Genomic DNA, 27,961 nt, shown 5'->3' with positions numbered 1-27,961 from the left:
TCTTTTTCAGATGGCTCCCAAAGAAGGCCGTAAAAATGTGCACAGGCCAAAACATGGTGGGCTTTCTCTACAACAAAGCAGCCGTCGATTGAACGCTTGGAGATGTGTCTCCGTTGTGGTTTTTTCTGGGAGATCCTATGCCAGTGATGGCGAACCTATGGCACGCATGCCAGAGGTGGCACTCAGAGCCCTCTCTGTGGGCACATGTGCCATCACCCCAGCACAGAGTTTGCCAGTGTTTGTTACTAGAAAGCCAGAGGGACATGGCACTTTGCAATAAATAAGTGGGTTTTGGGTTGCAATTTGGGCACTCAGCCTCGTAAAGGTTCACCATCACTGTCCTATGCAATTCAAACTTCAGGGGCAGCAGAGGGCCACTCTGAGCCCAATCCAGGGAAAAGGCCCAGGGCTACCCATTCCCATCCCTTGGTGGCCCCCTGGCAAATTTACCAACACTTTGCCCTCCTGCGATGACATTATATGTCGTGTTAGAAGGAGAAGATTTTTCTCAGTATGTAAGGAAAAGTTCCTCCTTCCTTGAGGACAAGGATTGAAATGCTCTCATGCATTTATCCTAGCACAGGTTTGGGTCAAATAGGGTCCCCAGATGCTTTTCTGGGGACTCCCCCAACTTCCCACCTCCCTGCAAAAATAATCCCAGTTTGCTCTGCCACCTTTCCCTTTCTCCAGAAATGCCATTCTGCCACCTTTCCCTTTCTCCGGAATAATTTGCCAGCGTAGGTGTTCAAAAAACAAACAAATGGAAACACAGAGAAGAACGGAAATCCAAAATCTTGGCTATGGAGGCTTCAATTAAAACTGCACCCTGGAAAGGAGAATGCAGACTTGAGGAGTCAATGATAAGGATGCAAATATCAGATTACTCTTGCAATGGCTGCAGGGATGGAGAGCAAACGATGGCTCTGCATTTCTATAAAGTCAGCATTCTCCAAAATTCTTTGAACAATCGTCAGAGTGAACATTTCTTGTGCGGCAGCACTAATAAACTGTAACACAAAATAAAAGCAATAGTGTTTACCGTGTTAGACTGGGCCTGGAAATACTCAGGTTTGAGCCCTCACTAGGCTACAAAATTTACCGAGTCACATTACGGCAGCCAGCCTAACTTTCAGTCTAACCTAAGATGCCAGGTGATGACGAAACAGGAGGAGGATCATATACAAACAGATGCTGGACTAACCTGGGACCAGTGAGCGTGGCCGTTTCTCTCACTGCCTGGGCTGTTTCAGAGGCAAAATCCAGTGCGCCAGCCACTGGTTTGGTCACCGTTCCGACAAGCCCTTTCCCGAGGCCAGATATAAAGCCGCTGAATCCCCCTTCCGTTTTCACTCCTTCTACCGTTGAGGTTATTACACTGGTTAATCCACCAATGATACCTGTCCAGAAAAAGAGAGGGAGAGGGAAAGGAAATGTATAGCAGCTCAAAAAACCCTCGGGATTCAACGACAATTCACTCCGAATATTTTCCTAGAACCTCCTGGTTAAGGAAAGTCAACAATCAAATATGAAAAATCAAGTATGCCTGCAAACTACTAAGATTCCTCGAAGGCAACTGGGAGATGAGCCAAAATGTCTGGTTTAGTGGAATCACTCGGAAGGTACAGGGGGTGCGGACTGCACCGGGTGTCACCCAGCAGGGCAGTATACCCGAAGGGACTGGCATGGCTATTGGGCAAGCAAGAAACAGTGCTTTTACTGCTTGTCCAAGCAGACACACGGGACCTTAAATGGCCCCTCGAGGGGCCGCAGTGCTGCCCCCTCAGGAGTGGCAGATATTGGCCTGGGTTGGTGCCTTCATGGTGCGGAGCAGTTGTGCCAACCCTGAAGGCCTTTCCAGGGGGCTTGCGATCCAGGTCCGGTGTGGCTGCAACCACACTGGACCCTGAAGGTCTTTCCAAGGGGGTGATGCCATGGTTGAGGTGGGCAGGCAGTCAAGGGGCAGAGCAAAGCAGTTCACCCTCCCTGGCACCGGTTGACACCAACCACATCCACTGCTCTGGCTATAATAAAGTTAAAACCACTATTCTTCTGAAGCCTTTCAAACAAAAGCAGCACATGACACAGCTTCACATGGCTTTAACACATTACCATGAGCCAGTCCTTGGATGCCAGCCACAAGATGTTCACCGCTAGTTGCCGCGTGGTATCGGATGTACTCTCGCTCCGTTTGATGCCGGTTATCCATCGTCTTCCCCAAGCCATCAGACAAAGTCCCAGTAAACTATTATAGGACAAGAAGTAACACAGGACACCCATTAAAACTCAACAATGCACACACACAAATGTGAACGCCTTTAAACAAAATGCTTGGGACCAGAGGTATTTTGGATTTTGGAATACTTGTACACATATATATACTGAGATTGGAGAAAGATAAGGACCTTCGAAATGGTGGGAATCCAAGCACGGAGCTTAGCATGGATCCACGCCTCCCACCATTTCACAAATCCTTGTGTTTCTCTCCAGCCACATCTCTTTCCAGCTTTGTAAATACAGTACAAGGATGTGGATCAAAAACGTTTATATTTTGGAGTACTTTGAAATTCTGGATAAGAAGGGATACTTCACCTGTATTAAAATTATTGTAACAGCCAACCTGATGAACAACCAGCAAAGTGTGTGGACTCTTCCAAAAAATGTAACACTCTTATAATCCACCTTTCCTTGCTGCTCTACATCCTCCAAGGTTCCACATATGAAAACTAGGGTACATCAAAATGTAGTCAAGATGGCAAAAGTTATCAAATGGGGAAGGACACGCAAACTAGGAGAGGCTGCAGCAGTTTGCTTTTGTCGAAGGAAAGATGAGGATTTAGCAGTTGCATGGTTGGGAGGATGGGGTCAGAGCACAATGAGATACAGAAAGATGGGATTTGTGGTCTGGGCTACAAACCCGCAAGGCATTTCAAAGTCTGCAGCACTTCCTGGGCTCAGACGCAAGAAGCAATTCTGCGGAGTTACGAGGCACAGCCCTTTCTCTTGGGCAGGAGAGGATGAATTAAAAGATGCATGACCTGCCCTTTACCATTGGGTTTCCTCACTTGTGCCCCAGGGTCATAAGGCTAGGTGAATGTTTGATGTATGTCAAGTGCCTCTGCTGAAATGGAAAGAGACTAGCACAATAGGCTTTTTGTTTTGGACCCAAAAATTGACTGGCAAAGTTGTCTTCCCCCCCAAGAAATCCACAAGGAGCACCATAAGAGTTAATCCTCACGAAAACCAGAATAAAGCAGCTTTAACTTCCATAAACAGACATGTTCGGACAAATGTTCCTAGCTACGTACAGACAAGAATGTGGCCCATGGACCGCGCAAAAAAATAAAGAGAGTGAAAGAACAAGAAATACAAGTGGGAAATGTGTCTAGTCAGTTGGCGCTACACAAGGTACACATGCCGAAAGGAGAAAAACAGATGTTTATAACAGACAGACAGCAATGTGCACTTATTACTGTATGGCAGGGATATAAATGTTGATTGGGTTCTTAACACAACAAACAACGCCTGATCATTCTTCCCTCCTTCGCTTCAAAACTGAGATGTGAAGCCTGCTTCCTGATGGAGTCCAACATTACTTCTCCACTTGCCAAGGTCCTAAAGTGTAAAGAGATACAGCTGAGCACTAAAGCGAGGATTGTCCAAGCCATCGTATTCCCCATAAACATGTGCGGATGCAAGAGCTGGATGGTGAAGAAAGCCAATAAAACGAAAATCAACTTATCGGAGATGTGGTGCTGGAGAAGAGTACTGAAGATACCATGGATGGTCAAAAAAACACACAAATGGATCCTAGGACAAACCAAGCCCAAACTCTCCCTGGGAACCAAAATGATGAAACCGAAGCTGTCATAGTTTGGGCACATCATGAGATGGTACAACTCACTAGAAAAGACAACGATGCTAGAAAGGTAGAAGGTAGTAGAAATAGAGGAAGACAACACACCAGATGGATAGACTTGATCAGGAACGTCATGAGACTGAATTTGGAGGACCTAAGCAGAGAAGAGGAATATAGGAGGTCCTGGAGATGTCTCATCCATAGGGTCACCATGAGTTGGGTTGACACAAAGGCAGCTGACAACACCAACAACAACCATTTTTAAAGACTTAGATTACTGTATCTACTCATGTATACCTCTAGACATTTAGGTCTAAAAATTGACCCAAATAAACTGAGTCGACTTATCCATGGGTCAATGTAAATACTGTATCTTAACTCTTATTTAAAAGAAGGAACCATCCCTTGGTGAAAAGCAAGAGTATAATCTGTCCTGGAAGCACTGACTCCCTCTATTCTCTGATCCATCACATTTTAAGGATAAGCACAAAGAGTGATGTCTGCTGGGATTTTGGAAGTTCTTTGACGTTGTTTTGCTTTGCTTCATCCTTTAGATCCTTTGCTACGTGCCCTAAGTTTTACCCTCAACTTATCTATGGGTCATAGCAATATCTATAATTTTGGCCCCTCGACTTATACATGAGGTCGACTTATAGTTGAGTCAGTTGCTTGTGGTCCTAAATTGTGGTCCACCAGAACGGCGGCGGTTGCTGTCGCTGGCCATATTCTCTCTGTCGTTTTGGTAAACCGAGTCCATTGGTCACCCAACCCAACCACAGGCCTCTACATTAGCTCACATCTCCTCCGTAGCTCAGTCTCCTAATGCATGCTGACAATAATAGCATGTGGCTGGGCAATCCTCGAAGTCATCCAGATGGATGCCCGCTTAGCCCAGGGCATTCGGGACGGAGGAAAAGGAGGCGGAGGGCTCCGTTCTCCAGCCCCGCATCTACCCCAAGTGCGGCCCGGAGGGGGAAGGACGAGGGAGCTGCCCGCAAGGAGCCCCTGCAAAGCTGCTCAGCAGGTGCCCGCGGGCAATAGTTTTGTGTTACAGGACTGAATGAGTGATCCCTGCAGGAGCAGCCGGCTGTTTTCACAGCCACAGAAGGCAGTCAAAAGTCCACGGAGTGAACTTGGATTGACCCCGATTGGAGAGTCACCGGCGGGTTCAGCGAGCGGCCAAGCTACACTTTATTAAACAACTAATATGCTTTTAACAGATCACTTGTTCTCCCCCTTTTTGTCGGAACAGGGAAAGCGAGGGGCATAAAGCTTTCCTCCCTCCTCCTCCTCCTCCTCGTGGCTGAAGGGTTTGGCACAAAAGCTGCAAGAGGGAGAGAACTCAAACGCAAGGGGAAGACACCAAAGCCTTGCCTTGCAGTGATCCCATTCCGAGGAGGAGACACAAACAAGGCAACCCCAATTCAAGGGGAAAGGAACGCTCCGTTTGCCAGGCTTGCCAGCTTGGAAGGGGGGTTTCCCAAGCTCTGTTCCCCGCACCCAGGGCTGGAACGGCTCTCAACGTGGCAAAGTCACATTGGCTGCAGGGAATATGGGAAATGTCGTCTGGAAAAGTAACACCGCCAAGCTCTGAGACTTTTCAAGTGCCGTCTTTTGTATAGAATCATAGAATCACAGAATCATAGAGTTGGAAGAGACCTCAAGGGCCATCCAGTCCAACCCCATTCTGCCATGCAGGAAATCCAAATCAAAGCATCCCCAACAGATGGCCATCCAGCCTCTGCTTAAAGACCTCCAAGGAAGGAGACTCCACTACACTCCGAGGAAGGAGTGTGTTCCACTGTCGAACAGCCCCTACTGTCAGTAAGTTCTTCCTAACAGAAGAACTTCCACTGCGTGTCCCACATGAGAACAGAACCATAAAAACCAAAATCACAGAGTTGGAATGGACCACAAGAGGCAACCAGTCCATTCCAGGAGACACAACTAATGCCCCCCAAAAGAGGGTTACCCAACCACTGGTTGAAGACCTCCGAAGAGGTAAACTCTACCACCCTTTCAGGCAGATAGTCCTTCCAGCCAAGAAATCATTCCTAATATTTGGGTGAAACTACACTTCTTGTCCTTTGAATGCAATTGTCTGAATGGTTTCTGGAGCAGCAGAACACCAGCTGGCTCCATCTCTTACATGACCATCCTTCTACCATGGTTTACGTGGCCATCTTCTACCATCTTTATGGTCTACGTGACCATCATCTACCATCTTTTATGGTAGATATTTCTACTTTAGCTCCAGGAACCAGAACGCAAACGAATGCATTCAAACTTGAAGAGGTTCCACCTAAGTATTAGGAAGAAACTCTTGGCTGGATGAACTATCTAACGGTGGAATAGCCTGCTTCCAAGGCTGGTGGAGTCTCCTTCTTTGGAGGCCTTTAAACAAGTTTAAATGAATTTGCAGAAGAACTGAATTATTAGTTAGAGGTGCACCAAGGTAAAAGCACAGCAAATCCAGAGAAGCCAGAGCTTCAGTTTCACTCCCTTCCCCATTTTGGGGGAGTCATTTTGACAGGTACATCACAACCATTCACAGTCAGAAGAAGAACATGAACAGACTGATCTTGTTTTTAATTTAAGGCCTAGATGGCAAGGAAATGTTTAAATAACCCAACTCTGTGAGCTGTTCTGAGCTGTTCCTTTGCTGCACATGTCTCTTCCTGACCCTACTTAAAAATGTTTACTTGGGGGAAGAAAAGAAATGAAAGGAAAGCTGGCAGGGTAGATGCCAGCTTGCTTCTTCTGAATGCTTACTTATTACAAGGGACAGAGCAATCTGTCCAGATCTCACTGTTCTTCTGCTAGGGTTCAAAGTCATCATTCATGAAGATCTACACCAAGGAGGAGGAGGAGGAGGAGGAGAGAAAGGCTGCAAAGGCAAGGGGTGTGTGTGTGTGTCTCTTTCCAAACAGACAATATGCATTATGTAATGCGCACAATCTCACAGCTCAATGCTCACACAAAATTAGCCCCAGCGAGCGCAAGGCTGAATTGAAGCAGAACGGCACCTCCTGTCAGCCAGGCCAGCAACCGCAACTAAAGAAAGGTGGAGTCCTTTGGACAAATCGCCAAGGAGCTGAACTACGGCAGGGCTTTGCAAAGCAACCTGCTTGCCAAAAAAAGCAGTACAGGAAATCTCTATCCTGGATCTGGAAGAAACTCTTTGTCCTTACCTTTGCTGCCCTCATCGGCCTTGCTTCTGACCCCAAATCTCTCTGCCTTCCACAATCTGATCCAACCACGCTAACCCTCTTGACTCCCCAGACAGATTCCCCTTTCCTCCTTTCTATGCCTTACGCCTGGCAAAGTACCCCCTCTTCTTGCTCTCTTATGGCCCAACTTTTCGGATGTAGCCGCTGATGCGACTGCTTTATAAGTACTATTTGCCTCTATTAGAAATGCAATAAGCATTGATGGAAATAAATAATATGGCATCGGCACCTTCGCTGATTGATTTGGAGTCTACCCAAGGATCTTCCATTGATGTAACCACTTTGAGTTGATCTCAACTCTGTGGATGAGACATCTCCAGGACTCTCTATCTTCTCACAGATTCATACCCATGTCCTCCTTAACAGTCCATCCATCTAACATGTGGTCTTCCTCTCTTTCTACTTCCTTCCACCTTTCCTAGGATCATTGTTTTTTCCCATGAGTCCTGACTTCTCTTGACGCGGCCAAAGTACGACAGCCTCAGTTGGCTTCCAGGGAGACTTCAGGCTTGATCAGTTCTAGGACCCATTTATTTGGGGACATTTTTGGATGTCCACGGTATCCTCAGCACTCTTCTCCATCATCACATCTCAAATGAGTTGATTTTCTTTTTATTCCTTTCAATTGTCCAGCTCTTGCATGAATACATGGCGATGGGGAACACAATTGCTTGTACGATTCCAACTTTCATGCTTAGTTGCATATCTTTGCTCTTTAGAACCTTTTCTAGCTCTTTCATAGCTGCCCTCCCCATTCCTAGTCTTCTTCTGATTTCTTGACTGCAGTCCCCAAAGTATAGGAACTCCTTTACGATTTCTATTTCCACATTGTCTAGGTTGAATGTATGAAGATCCTCCATGATCCCAAAAATCTAGGAATCAGTATTGTCAGAAGCAGTATTATTGGACATAGGCACTCCAGTTTTCATCTATGGCATGTTGGAGTAGCAAAGGAACAATTGGACTGAAAGAGCAATAGAAATTGTTGGGGAATCTGCTGATATTTTGTCTTGAATTTCAAAGCTGATCTGACGGCACAATTTTGGAGGTCAATCATTGTGCAAAGAAGCTGGTTTCAACCACCCTTTGGGTTCAGGAGAGGCACAAAGGAACACTATTCACACTTTCCGTTGTTCTGCGTCCACTTAACCTTTTCCTAATCCAGATGAAAACCTTTTCCTTTCTAACTGAACCCAGGGGATGATGTGAAGTGTGTGGAAGGGAACATGGCACCAACAGCTGCAGCTGGTTCAGCAGAAACCAAAACTCCCAGAGAAAACATCAAATTTTAACATGAAAGCTGAGCTCTCCTTGGAAGGTTCCTCCACTGTTTTACACTTATAGCTTTCGGAGCCTTTTACTGCATCCTTCTCTATCTAGCTGGATTGCCCTGGCATTCAAGATGTCTCTAAAGTGGAATATGAGGTGTAACAAGTTAGAGGGAAAGGGTCCCTTTGGGTCTGATGATACAGATGCTACCAATGAGTAGTATCATGGTGCCTGGTATTGGTAATCTGGAACAAACCCAATATATATATTACAAGCCATTGAGAATGGTCTACTCTTGGTCCGCAAATAAGTTTTTCCCTGGTGGAAATCTTTTAAGGGATAAACTGCATTGCACACCAAACTCCGGAGGTAAAAGATCGGCAATGGCAGCAAGAAGCCTTTTCCTTTCTCCCCTCTTTAAATATCCGTACTTTTATTGTATAGTTTAATAGTTCCTGCAGCTTCTGAAAGTAACAAGGTGGGGATTGTTTTTGTGGAAGAATTATGCCCATGTTAAAACAAGTTAAGACCAAAATTATTATTATTATTATTATTATTATTATTATTATTATTATTATTTCTATCCCGCCTCTTCAACAAGATCAAGGCAGCTTACATCAGTAAAATCCATATAATACAGTAAAATGAATCCCACTATCCCTTCCCTCCTTAAAACAAACTGAGGGATGCATATATATTTATGCAATTTATACACAAGATGATAGATGGATGGATATATATTTATGCAGTTTAAACACAAACAGATACCTGCACACTCAAAATAACTAACTAAGGCCTGTTACAGACTGCCAAAATAAAGCTGCTTCGGGTCTCTTTGGAGGTATGCTGTTTAAATGATGCAGGCGTCCTAAGAATCCGGAAGCTGCACCAAAGCTGCACTCCAGTGCTTAGGAATGGAGTGTGGCTTTGGCGCGACCTCCGGACTCTTAGGACCCATGCGTCATTTAAATAGCAAACCTCCGAAGAGACCCCAAGCAGCTTTATTTTGGCAGTCTGTAACAGGCCAATATAAAAGAAAGGAAGAGCCACAAATGTTGAACACCGCATTGCAGAAGGGCCGGGAGTCCTCTCATGTGCCTATAATTAAGACCAAAGCCCTTTCTGAACCCACAAAACCAGTCCAGGCGCCAAGGGACCATGCTGTACAACTGTCTGGAGTGAACTTCCATTAACCTGGGCCTCTGTGCCAACTTAAACACACAGAACCTCTCCCCTTGAAAGAAGCCATTCAGGCCCCGCATGCTCCAAGATACATGGAAAAACCATTACGGGAATAATCAACACAGCAATTAAACGGCAAAGAAAGAATGAAACTATACAATGGCAAAACCATACCTGCCCCATAAATAAGGGGATTTTGGGGGTGCAATTCTTGCAGGTCTTGAAAGTTCAGTCTCATTAAGAAGGAGACAGAACCACAATTTTTAAAGAATGAAATAAAAACCAGGTAACTGAAGGCATGCCTAGGTTTCCCCAGTCTGGAAGATGACACATTTTGGCTGCTTTAAATACATTCAACTTAGAACTGATGTAATGAAGACCAGGCTGGGAAAATGTCTGGTTCTTCTGAATCAGGTGGAAAGTTTGCAGCCGGATCAGACAGATTTATTAATGATATTTGCCTTGCAGACTGCACCAGGGAGCAAGGATCAGGGTTTTTACTAGCCTGGTGAAGGCTTTCTCAGAGCGAAAAAGAATGACGACTTTCCAACACCCAAGTTGCAGTCTGCAAAGGTTCCCGTGTGAAATGCACACTGCAAAACCAGCGCATGCTGAGAACGGAGAATCCTAAAGACACACCTGGATTTTCAACTAGCGTTCGTCATGTAACACAAAAAGCCTTAGCGGAGATCAGTCTGAAGAAGTCTTTGGCTCAGTCTGCCAAAGCGGTAAAGTGTGAGCAAGAGTGCCTTTGAAACCTTTGCGGGAAGGTTTGAAAGAAACAGTCAGTGTTAAGAAGCCATTACAGAAATTGGAGGTTTTAATCTGACCTTCGCCTTGTGCTCATTCATTCTGGCTTTAGTGGCTATCGTTTTATTGGCATGGCATTTTATCAGTTTGCAAACTGCCCTTGAAATCAAATACGTAACAGCTTGAACTGCACGTTGTTTCTGGAAATTTGCTTTCCAGTTGTAGCACAAAGTAAAAGGAAAGGATTTGAAGAGGGAAGGAGAGGACAAGGAAACTCGGGCATCCGTTCTTATGTCCCAGCATCCTTACAATGACTAGCAATCCCCACACTTGCTTATTTGTGTTAGCGACTGTGCTTTATAGATTGTGGCTTGGTTCAAACATGCACAAAGTCAGAAAAACAGGCCTCCGTTCGGGGGAAAATGACTGCTGACCTTATCTTCCTAGTCATGATTCACATCACAAACCATGGTCTGAACTTTCAAACACATCACTGAGAAACTGTAGCTTGGACATACTTATCTGTTCTTGCCTTGCCATTTGCTCCATGCCCAGCTTCTTAAAATTTGCTTGGGATTCCCCTGGTAAACAGCAACTTATACCTTGTTCTGTTAGTTCAACACCAAAGTTAAACAGTTTCCTAAACCATGCTCTGAAGTCATGTTTGATCCGAGCCACAATCTATACAGCACACAAATAAGCAAGTATGGGGACTGCAAGGTTTTTACGGAATCTGCAAAACGGCCATTTCAGAACACCGGCATCACACCAAATGTACCAAGTGCATCCTATTGCAAGGCTGAAGAGAAAGCCACCTTCGGTCCTCACATTTTGATATCCCGAGGCGTCCTTACCTTTGCAGCCGAGTTTGAGACTCCATGGGCGACGTTCCTGATAAGGCCACCGACATTTCCGTATTTTATCAGCCCGGTTACCCCTTCCGAGACATCATTTAGGAGACCCATTGGGTTGCCAAGGAAGTCCACAGAGCTCAGGATCCTCGCCGCTTGGCTGAGCAACTCCTACAAAGGGAGACCAGAGACATCACTAAGAGATCTCCCACAGTCCAGTGTTCAAAAAAGGTAGTTGTCCACAAAGGAGGGCTTGTCTCCACTGGCCATAACACTATGGGCTGGAGTATTCCAAACCCAAATTCCCCCCATTACTTGTGGTCTCTCCAAAGTGACGATGGATGTCTGCCTTCCTATTTGATCCCTGTTCATCACTTGGCATCATCACTGACATCACAACAAGTTATCGATATCGAGTGCCTTGTTGTGACTTCAGAGCAACTCACATCCACAATGGTAGGACGAGGCGATTCGCAGGAACCATGTGGGAAGGCAGCCTCCCGTCATCGTTGCAGAAAGAGCCGAAAACCCAGAGCAAAGGTACAAAGACAGTGGATTTTGGCCATGCATCTTGTAAAGAGGATGCAGTGAGTCTGGGGAGACGTCGAGGTAAATAACCCATGTAGACTTGTACATGTAACCCATGTAAATAAGACCATGTAGGTGCAACCCTTGAGCCACAGGTTTCCCATCCCTGGATTTGGCCTTGCAGAAGCTGACCAGAAAGGAAGGAAGGTCTGTACAGAGAATACAGTGGTGCCAACTCTTGTAACCTTTAAGGCCATGTATGTCACTCACTTCCTGAAAGTGCTTCAGGATATCATTGATGATAAACTCTTGCGTCTCGTAAGGGTGGACTCTGGTGAAGGGGTCCAGGTTGATCACGGCATCTTCAAACCTGACCAGCGGGAATCCCAGTGTACTCTTCAGCGCCTAAACCAAGCGGAGGAACTGGATTAACACCCCCAGCAATTAAACCTTTATTTCCTGCAGCCTGAAGCTTTACAGCCTGCTCAATTTAATGATGGATTTTGGGAACAGATATATTTCTGCCCAGATGTTAAAATCAATCTTTTACCCTTCATCGTATGTTCTTACTTTCCAACCTCGATTTGAGCACAAGTAGAATGACAGTTTTGGGACTCAAGGTGGCTTAGAGTAAACCCATTGATGATGTTGAGGCAAGTCACACTCTCTCAGCCTCAGAAGGTGGCAAAGGAAAATCCCCTTTGAACAAACTTTGCTAAGAAAACCCCAGATAGGTTCACCTTACGGTTGCTGTAAGTCAGACATGACTTGAAGTCACACAACAACGAACAATTTCACAAAGACCGTGCAAGTCCCCAAGGAAGTCTGATCTCCTCAGAAGCATAAACTGAAACTTATGTCATTTTTCTATGCACTCAAAAAAGTCTGGGTTATTTTAAGATGCACTCCCTTTTAGTTTCAAGTTAGCCATTAAAAAGCAAAATGATTGGCCAAATAAAACCCTTAGCCTCCTTCCACAGGAGGACACATGGACACGCACACTGACATAGTCAGAGATCACACAATGTGAAGATGAACCGACAGAGGAAAGGGGCAGATGGAAGATGGTATCTGTAGGTACCGCTGGACCACCATCATCTGTGATCACAGCCCATGATGGGATTATCAGAGCTGTAACCCAGTAGTATCTACAGATCCAAGTTTGGGAAGCACTCGGCAGATCACTCCAAAGCGAGGGACCTAAAAAGCCTTACCTTGAGATCCAAAGGGAGCTTGCTGGAAGTGAAGACACTCAGCTTTATCTGTGGCACACTGATTTTGAGGTTTTCAAAGTAGTACCGTTTCTGGGCTCCCTCTTGATCAACTGGCTTTTCGTGGAGGTTTTCATCATAACTTTCAACCTCTGCACCAAATTGAATGAGAGACATTATTAGTATTTATCTTGGGATATCTACGGCACTATTACTGTCATGAGAAAGGATACTGAAGAGGTACAGTACCCATCCCGAGATTCGACAAACTATGAATGTGAACCCTGATACTCTGTCTATCTGAAACTGTTTTTTAGTAGCATTGGCATTGAGATGAAAGTGGAGGAGAGCTTGAGAAGAACTGGATCAACATGTCTGCAGTAAACAACGCAATAAAGCTTGAGCGGGGAAGGAACAGGATTCAATTGTTGCGGTCCGCCTGCGTCCAACAGGCAAGGTAAAAGGCAGCTGACTCCAAAATCCCATACTGAGCATACAAGAGCAGCAAAAGAGAGAAAAGGACATATAAATCTGGGATTGGTGAGATGTATTCTGCTAGGCCTTTCCCTCCTAACAGTGGCCAGATTCCCACTACCTTTTAAACCGGATCGCAAATCGGTTTAAGCCAGTTCAAATGACCCTGGTGCCCACCTGAATCGAGTTGCTGAAGTGATTTGGAGAGGGAGGGGCATGCACTAGATCCATTTAACCCGCGTCTTTTTGGATAAATAGATTCAGCACAAGTGTGAACCAGATGCGGATCAGAATCGATTCACATTTGCCCTTCGGCCGGCTGGAGCAGGTCTATTTTGAATCAATTCATTCATCAATGTGAACCACAAGTGGGTTATTATCATTTATTCTGCAGCAAGAAAAAGCAATTGGGGCAAATGTAGTATGAACCACGCTCCGATGTCGAATCAATCCATCGATTCGGATCGCAGGCTGATTTATCTGTTGCTGGGAATGAGGCCAGCGACACATTTCCAAGCCTTTCCAAGTCCCTTTATGTATAGATTCCACAGTTCTAGCTGGAGACCTGAAAACATACCTGATTCTGTCTGATCATAGCCAAAGAAACTCAGAAGTTTAAGGAAGAGCTTCTCCTCGATCTGGACTGTGAACTTGCTAGCAGTGATCATCAAATGCTGTAAGGAGAAGCAATAGTTAAGTTCTACCATGCTGCCCCCGCGCAAAGCACTCTGCGAAAGCAAACAGAAGTGATCACGTGAAGCGTTCGCTGTCTAAATATACTCACAAGGTGACCTGCAAACACAAGCAGACAACACGTGCTTGCCTTTTTTAACAAAATGCATGCGGAGTTCTGAATTCCAGCCTCCCACGGCTTTTGCTCACTCTGGCTAAGGAACGAGTCCAGAGCCAGCAGGAAACTACAAGACTTGAATCAGATCCATATTCCACAAGGCAGATGGAATGTTAACACAGAGCATTAACAAGCTCCTATCGTAAGAAGTCACCTTTTCGTCTCATCGGGTTCAATCGGGAAGCCATGCAGGGTCAGCCGCACTTTTTACATTTAACCAAGGGAGCTGGTTTTGTACTACAGTGCCCATCACCGGTAGGGCACACCGTCAGGAAGCCTGGTATTTGCAATCCGAAAGAGTCGGAGAGCACCGGGTCACCTCCGCTGCTGTGCCGCCTAGGCTTTTCTCCCATTTAAATTATACCATTGTTTTTAATCTGCAATCATTTTGAATGGCTTAAATTGTTTTACCATGGGCCCGAACAGACAGGCCAAAATAAAGCTGCTTCGGGTCACTTTGGAAGCATGCTGTTTAAATGACACACAGAGGCCAGAAGCTGCGCCAAAGCTGCGCTCCAATCCTTAGGACTGGAGCATGGCTTTGGCGTGGCTTTCGGACTCTTAGGACGCATGCAGCATTTAAACAGCATACCTCCAAAGTGACCCGAAGCAGCTTTATTTTGGCCTGTCCGTACAGGTCCTGTATGTACCCATGGATAAGTCTAGAAATTTTAGTCAACAAATTGACCCCAAAAACCTAGCTTGACTTATCCATGGGTCAATGTAAATACTATACTTTAACTCTCATTAAAAAGGGAACCAACCATCCCCTGTTGAAAGGCAAGAGTGCAATGTCCTGGAAGCACCGGTCTCCCTCTGCTCTCTCTTCCATCCAGCATTTAGTATGAGCCAAAATCTTTTTGCCTGCCAGAATTTTGTAGGGTTTTTGGCATCTTTTTCCTTTGCTTCATCATTTAGCTCCTCTGTTGCATGTCCCTAAATTTACTTATCCAAGGGCCATAATTTTGCCCCCAAAACCTGCCCTTGACTTATACATGAGATCGACTTATAGTCGAGTATATATGCTAAGTGTCTACAGACTTGAGATTTCACGGCAGAGAGTAGGATGGAAATATTTTCATAAAAGAAAGAAAAACTCTGCTGTTGCACAAACCTGCAGTGCGACGGGGAAAGGAAACGTTAGAGAAAACTTCCACTAACGGGAGGCAGGTGGAGGGCTGCAAATGGGACACGTGAGAGGGGTGATCGGAATAATCCGATATTGGGAAAGTTACATGTTTCAACTACAACTAAAAGTGTGGACTCCCTCGGATGTCGGCAAGGGGATTTGGAGAGCTGGAGTCCAAAAACAACCTTCCTAAGATCTGAAACAATCCCCACCTACTCCACCTGACAGGTATCTAAGTTACTACTTACAACTCTCTCTCTTCACTTGCCAGAATATTCTGGAATGCCTCCAGAGCATTCTGGCCCTGAATTCCCTGTTACTTGTATGCTCTCCACAATGACAATGAACAGCTGCCTTCCCATCTGTATTTGTGGCCTGGTGCAACCACTGAAGTCGCAACAAGGCACCTATCCGTCATAGCAGTGATGCCAGGCGGTTCTCAGAGACTGCATGGCCCATCATCACAGTTAAAGCGGCGTCGAACCGCATTAACTCTGCAGTGTAATGCAGCCCTATTTACAATTCATTTCACTCTTTGCTTCTCAGTGGCTCCATGTTGACTCTAATCCTGTCGGCACTCACCAGCACTTTAAACATAGAGAGCTAATTTCTTTCCGTTTTGTAAAAAAATAATAACATTTCAACAGCCAGAACTGACATTCGGTTGCTGGATTACCTTGTATATATCAGTTAAAGGGCTCTTACTGGGAAATTTCATGGCATTCAACTGCACAGCGGGACCCGTCTCGACCGCTTCGTTTTCGCCCATTTTAGGGGTCAAGAAAAGCATGAAAGGCTGAGTAGTACGAAGAAGCTGGTTGTCCACCTACAGAAAAACAGTCAGAGAATAAGTATGGGTACGTTTCATTTGCAGACTGGCAGCCCTTGATGGAAAATGGTGCCCTTACTGGACTATTTTGTTCCGAAGCTGCCCCAATGCTCAGGAATAGTTTCCCTTGCAATGATAGGAAACCGTACGGCCTTTCTATGAAGGAGGGCTACTTTCCAGCAAAAGATCCTTGAATCTGTTTCCAGTTGAAATATTGCTTTCACGCTCCGGGATGCACTTTATTTTGGAGTATTCCTCCATAATTCCCATTTGAGGGCTGCTCCGTTCCATTACCTGCACATCTTGTATGCTTAGTTCAAGCACTTGACTCGCTGACAGCTGCGTGAAATGGACGTTGATGCCAGTAAAGCTTGCAAAAACCAGCTCTTCTGGGGCTTTGTTAACTAGAGATAAGCCTATTCCACCTTCTAATTTCAACTGGACCTGCAAAAGGAACGGAAAACTGATTCAGAATACAGTGGACCCTCCACAAATCCCTGGGTTTAGGGATGCAGGACAGCCATGAAAGTGGGGAAATCACAAATAAAAATTCACTCTGTTTTTTCACCCGAGGGAACACCTCTCTATGGCCACTGGAAGTCAAACCAAGAATGGTGTTGGAGGACCTACAGTTGGCCAGGGAAGCATCCTCTCTAGGAATGTCTAGGTCCTCCACAACTCCAGCACAGTTTCTGACGGACGTCGACCACAGAGTCATCCTAGAGGACCTAGAGATTCCTAGAGAATCAAATCCACAAAAGTAAAAGCTGCAAACATAGAGGGCCAACTGTAATCTTCATAAGCATTAAAGTCCCAAAGTTTTCTGTGGGTTTTCTCGGCTCTGTGGCCATGTTCTGGAAGAGTTTATTCCTGACGTTTTGCCAGCCTCTGTGGCTTCCATCTTCAGAGAGAAAGATGCCAGCCACAGATGCAAAAGATGCCAGCCATAGAGGCTGGCGAAACATCAGGAATAAACTCTTCCAGAACGTGGCCACAGAGGCTGAAAAACCCACAAAAAACTATGGCTTCCAGCCATGAAAGCCTTCGACATCACATTAAAGTTCCAAATTTGAATAAGCTCGTGGGTGAGCAATGCCAAACATTCAAACAGCAAAGTAAAACAAGTTGCACTTGCTCTGACATCTGAAACTTAAAAGAAAGTGAAATTTCACCATGAGGATGAGGTTAGACAGTTGATTGTGGAGAGAGAGAGTGTGTGTGTGTGTGTGTGTGTGTACACAATTTATGGAGTTACTATTACATTTATGGTGACTCACTTCCAGCTCCTGCTCAGTATCAGGATTCTTCAGCCTCCGCAGGTCTTGCTCCATCTCATCCCCTTCATACGAGAAACGATCATTTCTGCGTTGGTTGAAGTCTGTTATCTAATACAGAATGCACTATTAAGATTTTCTCCCCCATTTTCTATAACAGACACCATTTTGCTATGCCACTGTACATCATGGGACTTGAACATCCACGGATTTGGGCACCCTTGGATTTTGGCATCCTTGGAAGATCCGTTATCAGTTTCTCATCATCCGCTTTTAGGTTGTTTTACAGTTTGACATTTATAACTTTAAAATTGTTGGCGTCCAAATTGAATTTACGTTAATATAATTAAGGATCTCAGAAGGAAGCCATTCTTTTTCTACTTTGTAGATTATTATTAATCAAAAATGTCAGTATATCCGACTCTCTCATGTCTGTGGCTTTCAGTTTCCATTCTTCTATTTTGGGTACTTCTTCAAGTTTCCATTTTTTTGCTATGATCAACCTCACAGCCGTAACTATGACCCAGAACAGACGAGCCAAATGCGCTGTGCTGGTGCCAATTTTAGGGTTAGGGACTGTGCACCAACCGCGCTGTCCCTAAGCCTAGCATGGCACGGCGGCGCAATAACGGTGGCATCCCGTCTATATGGGCGCTGCCATTTTGATGTAAGTGATGTGCGGCATCTGCACGTCGTCATGTGTTGCTTAGGTTTCCCCAAAAAGAACCCGGAAACACTGGGGTTTTTTAAACTCCGGAGTGACAGCGCACGGTTTGGGGGCTGCGCCGTCCCTCTGGGGTAAAAACAGGCGCCTGCACACTGCCATTTCTCGGTAGGCTCTACTCCCCCTAAGTAAATCTTGATTTTCCACGATGGCCATTTTGAGGAAAGGAAAGGGGTGTAAGCATTTGAATATACAGTCCGACCTTCTCTTATGCAGGGGTTCCATTCCGGACCCTCCCTGCATGAGAGAAAAAACGCGAATGCTCAAGCCCCATTGAAATGAATGGGGCTCGTGCCAGTGGCTGCGCAGCGCCGGCGCATGGGGCGCACAGCATGGCAGCATGCCCCATTCATGCAAATAGGATGCGCTGACCCTTGCGCCCCGCATGCTTCAAGCCGCATATAACGCGGGTGCACTGTATAACTCCTGTCTTCATGAGTACATAGAGGAAGAACGTATCGATACTACAAAGCACACTAATCTAACTTGTAGATATGGATCGATCACATGGAAAACACCCATCACCTGCAGGACTCTGGTGGGACCATCAGGGATGACCCTGACGACAAGGACTCCAGAGCCAGGCCTCATCTTCTGGTTGATAAACTGCTGCTCCGGTGGCACTGGACCCAACATTTCCATGGAAGTATCCGGACCCAGAACCACCTCCGCTCCGTCGCGCAGCCCTGCTCTGCCTCCTTTGGCCTGGAACACAAAACCAAACAGAAGATAAGAAAGCCTGGAAACGAAAAAAAGAAGGTAAACGCACTCAAAACAGACAACATTTCGCATCCAGAGCAAAATCAGGGGCAGATCCCAGAACTGGAAAGTAGTGCAGAACTCCTAAGAACGCCTCTTCATTCAGTACATTTCAAATGCATGGACTTTTTAAATCTCCTTTCAACTTTCTTTATTGTGCACAGGATTATAAACAGTAAAGCAATGAAGTCTAAAAATATTTGCCCTTCTTGTCTATGTCTTTTTAAAATTGTCTCCATCGACTGCGCATGTTCGCTTGTCCATCTCTATTGCTTTCTATTGTTTTAAGGGACTTCTGCACTTTTCCATTTTTGAGCTAATAGTATTCTGGCTGTGGATATCCTGTATATAATCAGTCTCCGATATTAGCTTCTGTCTTTTTGGTGAAGCTTTTTTATATAGACACCTCTCTCCTTTTTTAAAACAACAAAAAAAGAAGCCCAGGGGTGGAGATCTCAGGTACAGAGAGCAATGTTTTGCAATGAACGTGCATTACTGCTTTTGAAAAGTTGAGGAGGAACAGCATGACTTTATGGAGCAAAGGGAGTGAGAAGGAAAGTCAGGTCAAATGGAAGAATCATAAACGTCGACAGCATCCCTTTAATAAGGAATTCTAAAGAGTGCATCTGTTATACTGCAGCCGACAAATTCGTTCCAGATGTATAGCGCAAAGCAGACGGTCTTTGATCAAACATCTCAGCCCCTGACTTTTGAGTCTTTTTTTGTTTTAAACCTAAGGTGGGTTTGATACTTACGGACACAGTTTGTGTGCTGTCTTTGAAAAATCCTTCCCTTACAAAAAGGCCATTCATCATAATCATCACAATCAATTTAAGCTTCTAGTTCTCCCTCCTGCTCTCTCTCTCTCTCTCTCTCTCGCTCCCTCCGTCTTTTATTACAAGAAGGAAAGTCCTGCTATGACCAGCAAGGGAGATTGCATAGGAATTGGTTTAAAAAAAGATTGCTTTTTTGGAAAGAAGAGCAGAACAGGATGAAGCTAGGACAGAAATGAACAAAAACCTGCAGACCGTAAACCATTCCTGGAAGAAAAGTTCAGGCAGAAGAGAAGGCTATCTGGTTTCCACCCACTCTCTTTTCCTTTTTTAAAAAGGATTATAATGGAAAGATCTGGTGGGGACACAAGTAGGAAGAACTGTCCTCTGTGCCATTGGTCCTATGTATATGCCACCCTTTCTAAGGACCTTGGGAAGGCCATATGAAGAACCATGTGCATTAGCTAAAGCCAGCCCATGACAGCCATGATAGGAGGTCTCTTGGGTCACCTTAGGAAGGCCATATGAAGAACCATGTGCATTAGCTAAAGCCAACCCATGAAGGCCATGATAGGTCTCCTGGGTCACCTTAGGAAGGCCAAATGAACAACCATGTGCATTAGCTAAAGCTAACCCATGACGGCCATGTTAGGAGGTCTCCTGGGGGACCTTGGGAAGGCCATATGAGGAATCATGTGCATTAGCTAAAGCCAACCCATGACAGCCATGTTAGGAGGTCTCCTGGGGGACCTTGGGAAGGCCATATGAGGAACTATGTACATTGGCTAAAGTCAACCCATGATGGTCATGTTAGGAGGTCTCTTGGGGTCCAGACATGGAGTTTTTAAAGACCTATTACCCCATGAAAACCCTATGTGCCATAAAGCCACAGTTGGCTGGTTTCATAAAGGTTGCAATGCCTTTCTCAAAGCTCAGTTGCTTCCAGTAAGAACGTTAAACTGAAATAAGATGGTATATGGGTCCCATCCCTTTTTGCTTTTGACTGCGCACTGCTGGAACATTAAGTCTATTTCATAGAAATGAAAAGGCTGGTTCAATTATAGTTTTTTGTGGGTTTTCCAGGCCTTGTGGCCATGTTCTAGCAGAGTTTATTCCTGACGTTTCGCCGGCATTTGTGGCTGGCATCTTCAGAGAATGCTGGCATGGAAGAGAGTGGGGTATATTTACTGTTGGTTGAGAAGAAGTGATTTACATGTTAATCTATGTATTGTTCTGTTGATGAATTGCAAGGTCTACAAGGTATCTATTGCCATTCAACAACAGAACGATAGACAGTAACATGTAAATCACTTTTTCTCAACCAACAGTATATATACCCCTCTCTCTTCCATGACAGCATTCTCTGAAGATGCCAGCCACGGATGCTGGCGAAACGTCAGGAATAAACCCTTCTAGAACATGGCCACAAAGCCCCCCAAAGCCCACAAAAAACTATAGATACCAGCCACGAACGCCTTTGACTTCACATGGTTCAATTTTACTTTTAAAAAATCTTAAGGTACCTCTATCAGCTTTTGATGCAATTCAGACAGGTTTTTGAGAATCCTGATATTAAATCAATTCACTCCACATTCGTTCTAAGCAGCATCAAGGGAAATAACAATGCCAACCTGTACAACCAGCCCATGCATGCCGCAGACTAACTTGCCATCCCGAAAACTCCAGGTCTGGGTGGTACTACGCCGTCTGTCTGGCTTTCTTAGCATCAGTGGTTCATACCTGTAAAGGAAAACTCACTGGTAGCTTTCTTGGTGCATCACAGCAGTAATAATGATACGTGTCATTTGACGGATTGCATGTTGCTCAGGGATCCACAGATATAGGGTAATTTAGCAATACTGTATATACTCATGTGTAAGTCTAGAAATCTAGGTCAAAAATTGACCCCAAAAACTTGAGCTGACTTATCCATGGGTCAATGTAAGAACTGTATCTTAACTCTTATTTAAAGGAAGGAACCACCCCCTGGTGAAAAGCAAGAGTATAATATGTGAAGCACTGACTCCCTCTGCTTAAGGCTGGGCATCCATCCAGCCTTAAGAGTAACCACAAAGAGTTAAGTTCTTTGACATTGTGGTTTGCTTTGCTTCAACCTTTAGATCCTTTGCTATGTGCCTCTAAATTTTACCCTCAACTTATCCATGGGTCATAACCAAATCCACAATTTTGGCCCCAAAACTTCGACATATACATGAGGTCGACTTATAGTCGAGTACAGTGGTCCCTTACCTTACATGGGGGATGTGTTCCGGAATCCCCCTTGTAAGGTGAAAAACACGTATGCTTGAGCACCATTCAATATAACGGCGCGTATGGGATGGGCACAATGTATATAGGGTAGTTAAACTAGTTAGGGTTCCTGACTTGCAACTGCTTAACAACAACTGCTTTCACTCATTTCAAAATGACAGCCTAAACCATGGGTCGGCAACCTACGGCCCGCGGGCCGGATCCGGCCTGGCGAGGCCTTGGGACCGGCCCCAGCCCGGTCCTGCCGCCGATTGCTGTCCCTGCCGCAGCTTTCGCGCCGCTCCGGGCGCCATTTTGCGTTTGGCCCCCCAGTTGTCTGAGTGAAAGCAACCCGGCCCCCGGCTCAAAAAGGTTGCCTACCCCTGGCCTAAAAGGTACTGCTAAAATGATGAACAGGGCTGGATTTACGTGTAGGAAAGAACTGAGACTTCCGCAGGTTAGGAAAACAGATTTCTGAAGTCCGTGTACCTGTTATCCGTGACTGCTGCCAGGCCTGCAATGTCCAGGATCATGGAGGATTCAGTGGACCGAGGCGGGGAGGGCTTATTTGGGTGGTGGGGAACCGCAGAGCCCTCGTGGCAAAGCATGCCGGTGCCTGTCATGCGCCACAGTTGAGACCGCTTCCCTGGCTCCTGTGAGAAAGCATAGGAAGATGTGAGAATCTAAACAGCTCAGCATACACTCCATTGTTTCTAGAGGCCGAGAGTGCATCTACACTGCAGAAATAATGCAGTTTGACACTTCTTTAACTGCCACGGCTCAATGCTTTGGAATTCTGGAATGCTGAGCTGACTAAGAGTGAGCATGGGTTACATAAGCAAATATACGTCAGGAACAAACTCTTCTCGAACGTGGCCCCAAAAACCCACAAAAAAACTATAAATACACTTGTCCCTCCATATTTGCTAGGGTTAGGGGCACAAGACCCCCGTGAATATGGAGAAAACGCAAATAACAAAAACACCATGGTTTTACCTGAGAGGACACCTCTCTAGGAATCTCTAGGTCTTTCAATGCAACTCTGTGGTCAATATCCAACAGACACTGACCACAGAACTGTGCTGGAGGAGCTACAAAGGCCTAGTAGAGTATCCTATCTAGGAATCTCTAGGTCTTTCAATGCAACTCTGTGGTCAACGTCTAACAGGCACTGACCATAGAACTGCACTGGAGGAGCTACAAAGGTCTAGTAGAGTATCCTCTCTAGGAATCTCTAGGTCTTTCAGTGCAACATTTGGTCAAAGTTGACCATAGAGTTGTACCAGAGGACCTAGATATTCCTAGAGAGGACATATTAATCACATCCGTGAATAAGCAAAGTCACAAATATGAAAGCCACAGATATGGAGGGATGAGTGTATTTAGTACTGAGGACATAGGTTCTTCCAATGAGCAATGAGGCTCCTGAAGTCATATTGTTATGCTGTTATGACATACTGTTTACATTGACAATGGTGTTCATATGTCTCAACAGTTCCACCTCCAAAGTGTCATACCTTTTTCTTTAATATGACTCTCTGCGTCTTCAGAGAAACGTCCAGGACAAGCTCGGCACATTCGACTTCTTTATTCGAAGCAACCGGCCTTCCACTCTCTTCCTGCAGTCTACAATTCCAAAGGAAAAACATTAGGGATTTCAATTTCACCGCAATTTCAGGCACACACAAGTTTTAAAAGTATGAACACTTTAACTAAGCCGAAAAGGCAACTTCGGGTGGGAGGCAAGTTGATGAGTAGAGTTGTTGGATAAGTTATATTTTAGACTACAGCTCTCATAATCCCCCAGTCAACAAGATCATGCTATCTGGGAGATTCAGGGAGCTGTAATCCAAAAAGTAACTTCTCCTGGTTATGTGACATAGGTAAATTTTTCACTGCTTCTGGCTGTGAATAAAATGGAGGGTGCAGTTAAATTCCTAGTTATGAAAGTCATCACTGGCACAAGAAAGCATTGCATGGACATTTGTGTTGCAAGATACTTGTATTGTTATGCTCCTGGCTGTTGCAAAACACCCTGAAACTAAAGAGGATGAAGAAGGGCATACAGATGCAAATAAATACACCTCTTAACAATGGGCAGAATTTAACACTGTCTTTCCAGTAGCATCCAATACACCATATAAGGGAGGAGTTACCCTGAGAACGTATAGGTTGCAGCAATGTAAATGAAGTTCTCATAGTAGAGCTGCTTGCTGTCTTGAAAGTCATCCATGCAGCAAGTGATTTCGGAAGAGCCGGCCCCTTTGACCGTCAGTGTTATGTAGGGCAGGAGAGCGGGTTCATCCCAGGCGTAATCCAAAGAGGTAGCCGGCTTGACGTCGGTGCTGAGCCGGGGTTCAGCAACCCCATGCTGAGAGAACACAATGGGGACCTACAAGAACAGCAATGAAAAAGGGGTTGATAGATGCTAAAGCCAAATACTTACCAATACAGACACAGACTTGCATCAAGGTTACCCAATAAATGAGACAAAAGCTCAGATCCAAACCCAGGACTCACTGGTTCACACTCAAATTTACACTGACACATGTGCCTTAACAGCCATTACAAACCCTTGGTATCCACTGGGGCCTCATTCCCAGTTACAAATACATTGGTGTGCAATCTGAATCGATGGATCGATTCGACAGCGAAGCGTGATTCCCACTACATTTGCCCCAATCGCACTTTTCTCCTCTAATACAACCCACTTGTGGTTCACATTGACGAATGAATCGGTTCAAAATGGACCTGCGCCAGCCGGCCGAAGGGCAAATTTAAATCGATTCCGATCCGCATCTGGTTCACACTTGCGCAGAATCAATTTATCCAATAAGACGTGGAAAACATCAGCGTCAAAAAGTTGCGAGTTAAAAGGGTCTAGCGCATGGCCCTCCTCTCCGGATCGCTTCGGTGAATCGATTCAAGTGGGAACCAGGGACATTTGGACTGGTTGCGATCCAGTTTAAAAGGAGTGGGAATCAGGCCTGGGTTTGGTTCCAGGACCCCCAGTGGGGGTCCTGGATGCTCAAGTCCCATGATATACAATGGCATAGTAAAATGGTGCCCCTTATATAAAATGGCAAAATGAAGGTGTGCTTTTCCAAGCCATGGATGGTTGAATCCACGGATAAGGAGGACCAACTATACGCATTTTCCAGAAACAAGAACTTTTTACCTTAGAAAAGTTGTCTATGCGGAACGGAGGTGGCAACTGGTCGGTATCACAAAATGAAACCCGATACGTGGCTCCCTTGAGAGTGATCTCAACACGCAAGAAGTAGCACTTGCCAAGGGTATCCCTGAAAAACATGAAAAAAGCAAACAGTCCCAATGGGCTTCACTAACAAGCGGAAAGCACTGGTTCACCTATTAGAGGGTTCGACTCATGGCTCACCGTTACCAGCAAAGGCCAGATGTCAGCAGTACTCTCCAAACCTATTCCAACAATGTTGCAGGCCAGTGGGTATGATGTGCAATGTCTCCGTTTCGACCTCCGCAGTTCTACAAAGCTACCTTCTGCAAAATACTCACTTGTCTATAAATGCTTGCATTTTGTTCCAGGACAATCGCGTTTACTGGTGACAAGAAAGACAAGGATCCCTACAACACCGAGAGAGGTGTGGACTTCTGGGACGTAAAGAAGGACCACTTGGAGTCCCTCGGACACCTAGTTGCATTAAATGAACAAGGCAACCCAGAATAAACCTGGCCACTTCATTTCTATGTCTTGTTACTGACTTCAGTGGCTGTAAGGTTATCCAACCTCCAATAATTCTGCAAGAGGCTATATATAATGTATATACATACATATATACACTGCGGCCAGTTTAGCCATAACACATGCACAGAAAGGGATTCAAAATCTGTCTAATGGTGCAGACATGTACATGGATCCTAGCCTATAGCTTTGCCTATGCACAAGAACTTCTTTATGTTGATGCACTGCCTGATTCTGACATGTTTCCTCCTTTGCGAGAGATAGCATCCAGGAGTGAGAAAGCTTGGGAGTTTTCTTTTCGTTCGGCAAGCAGTGCCTCCTGGCGGATGGAAACGAAATCTCTCCCGTGCCCGGATCAATAGCAACCCATAAGACGAATACATCTTTCCTTGAACATCGTTGCTTTCAATATAAGGACGTTCCTTTTATCTATGCAAAGAGCATAGCAGTTCTATTGTCACCAAAGGCTTCTTTAGTCTGAAAAGTTTTCTGAGAAGTGAATATTTTTAAAGGAGAGGGTTTTAAAATGGATGCAGTCCAGCGGTTTGAGTGCTGGACTACGACTCTGGAGACCAGAGTTCTGATCCTGGCTCGGCCACGGAAACCCACTGGGTGAGCTTGGACAAGTTGCGCATGCTCAGCCTCAGAGGAAGGCTATGGCAAACCAACTCTGAAGAAATGTGCCAAGAAAACCGCAAGATAGGGTCGCCATAAGTCAGAAATGATTTGAAGGCACGCGACAACAACAAACTTGTTTTTCATTACCCAGTAGGTTTCCATGGCCAAACAGGGATTCAGGCTCTGGTCCTAAAAGGATCTTGAATTGAGCAGGTTGCTGAGAACAGAGTGACTTAAAGATCTCTCATTCACTGGGTCACCATAAGTCAAAGTCGACTTGAGAGCATGAGATGGAGACACATGTCCTCTAACCTAGGGATAGACAAATAAACCAACCTTCTGTGACTATTCAATCCTCTGACCAGAGTCAGGCACTAATTCTGGCTCAAGTGGATGACTACTGGCTTAAGACTTAAGGACAGAAGGCCTCTGAAGCGAGGAAATTTGTGACCAACAGCATAACCAACTCCCCACATGTGCTTTCATAGACAGCTGAGAACAGAGTGTTTTCACTTTTGTTCATGTCAAGACTTTTTGCTTTCTCTTCCACCAGAGATTTACCTGAAGCTCCCAACCTACATTCAACATGGTCCTGCCTGGGTTGTACGTTAAAGACTCCATTGTGTCTGGAACTCTTTAGATGATCCAAATTCCGCCTCCCAAACAGAACATATCCACATCACAGATAATCTTGAAAAGAAATGTACCTAAAGACCGACATTTTAATTGCTAGGATCGACATAACAGGAAACTGTCTATGCCCATTACTGTCCTCCACGTTTCCCAGAACAACGTCAACATTTGCCACTGGACTAAAGGAACAGGGGATCAAGGAAGTGTGTATATGTGTGTGTGTTTAAAATGCCACCATGTAATCCACACAATACCTCATATTGATATGGAAGGAATTGTTTTTGTTGACCTCAAAGCCTCCAGACCAAATGCAGTTGGGGACATCCATCAGCCGAACGCACAAGAGCTGGTCATAATCGTTGCGCGGCCAATGGAACACAACACTGGAGCCGGGCAAGGTGGAAATGTAGCCGTCTGGGTTCGAAGATCCCTAAAGACAAAGTGAAAAGGCCCTTACAATGTTAACCGGAGGATTCCTCAGACCATCCATTCCTGTCCGTATTTATCAATGCACTTAAAAAAAATCATTTCAGTTTCCGTTTCATTTATACGTCGCCTTCCTCCCCGAAGGTACCCAAAGCAGCTCACGGATTATAAAAAATGGCGTAGTTCTAAAACAAATGGCAGAACTTGCCCATAAGGAAACCATACTTGCCCATAAGGAAACACTGGGGAATACCTGCCCATAGGGAAACATGGGGGAATAGTTCCCCATAGGGAAACACTGGGGAATACTTGCCTATAGGGAAACATGGGGGAATAGTTCCCCATAGGGAAACACTGGGGAATACTTGCCTATAGGGAAACATGGGGGAATAGTTCTCCATAGGGAAACATGGGGGAATGGTTCCCCATAGGGAAACACTGGGGAATACTTGCCCATAGGGAAACATGGGGGAATACCTGCCCATAGGGAAACATGGGGGAATAGTACCCCATAGGGAAACACTGGGGAATACTTGCCTATAGGGAAACATGGGGGAATAGTTCCCCATAGGGAAACACTGGGGAATACTTGCCTATAGGGAAACATGGGGGAATAGTTCTCCA

At 45.2% G+C, this 27,961-nt stretch overlaps 1 protein-coding gene across 6 annotated transcripts in view; it reads right to left on the bottom strand.

The window, feature by feature from the left end:
• VPS13D (vacuolar protein sorting 13 homolog D) overlaps positions 1–27,961 on the bottom strand; it is a 107,449-nt gene that overhangs the window by 22,085 nt on the left and 57,403 nt on the right. For 4 of the 6 annotated variants that reach the window (XM_042478869.1, XM_042478868.1, XM_042478871.1 and 1 more), the window contains 16 exons: positions 27,166–27,341; positions 25,118–25,241; positions 24,096–24,331; positions 23,457–23,565; positions 22,429–22,592; positions 21,321–21,429; positions 18,683–18,862; positions 17,437–17,544; positions 16,454–16,603; positions 16,007–16,156; positions 13,929–14,025; positions 12,881–13,029; positions 11,937–12,071; positions 11,142–11,309; positions 2,110–2,242; positions 1,202–1,397 (listed from right to left, as the gene is read on the bottom strand). In XM_042478869.1, coding sequence (XP_042334803.1) covers positions 1,202–1,397; positions 2,110–2,242; positions 11,142–11,309; positions 11,937–12,071; positions 12,881–13,029; positions 13,929–14,025; positions 16,007–16,156; positions 16,454–16,603; positions 17,437–17,544; positions 18,683–18,862; positions 21,321–21,429; positions 22,429–22,592; positions 23,457–23,565; positions 24,096–24,331; positions 25,118–25,241; positions 27,166–27,341 — 2,384 coding nt within the window. Of the gene's footprint in view, positions 1–1,201; positions 1,398–2,109; positions 2,243–11,141; positions 11,310–11,936; positions 12,072–12,880; positions 13,030–13,928; positions 14,026–16,006; positions 16,157–16,453; positions 16,604–17,436; positions 17,545–18,682; positions 18,863–21,320; positions 21,430–22,428; positions 22,593–23,456; positions 23,566–24,095; positions 24,332–25,117; positions 25,242–27,165; positions 27,342–27,961 lie in introns of those variants that run through there. The other 2 variants (XR_006104987.1, XM_042478872.1) reach the window with 2 other exon arrangements.

The sequence above is a fragment of the Sceloporus undulatus genome, chromosome 7 (assembly GCF_019175285.1).
Source record: "Sceloporus undulatus isolate JIND9_A2432 ecotype Alabama chromosome 7, SceUnd_v1.1, whole genome shotgun sequence".
Lineage (NCBI taxonomy): Eukaryota > Metazoa > Chordata > Lepidosauria > Squamata > Phrynosomatidae > Sceloporus > Sceloporus undulatus.
The sequence above is the reverse complement of the archived record's forward strand: the minus strand, read 5'-3'. Positions and strand labels throughout refer to the sequence as shown.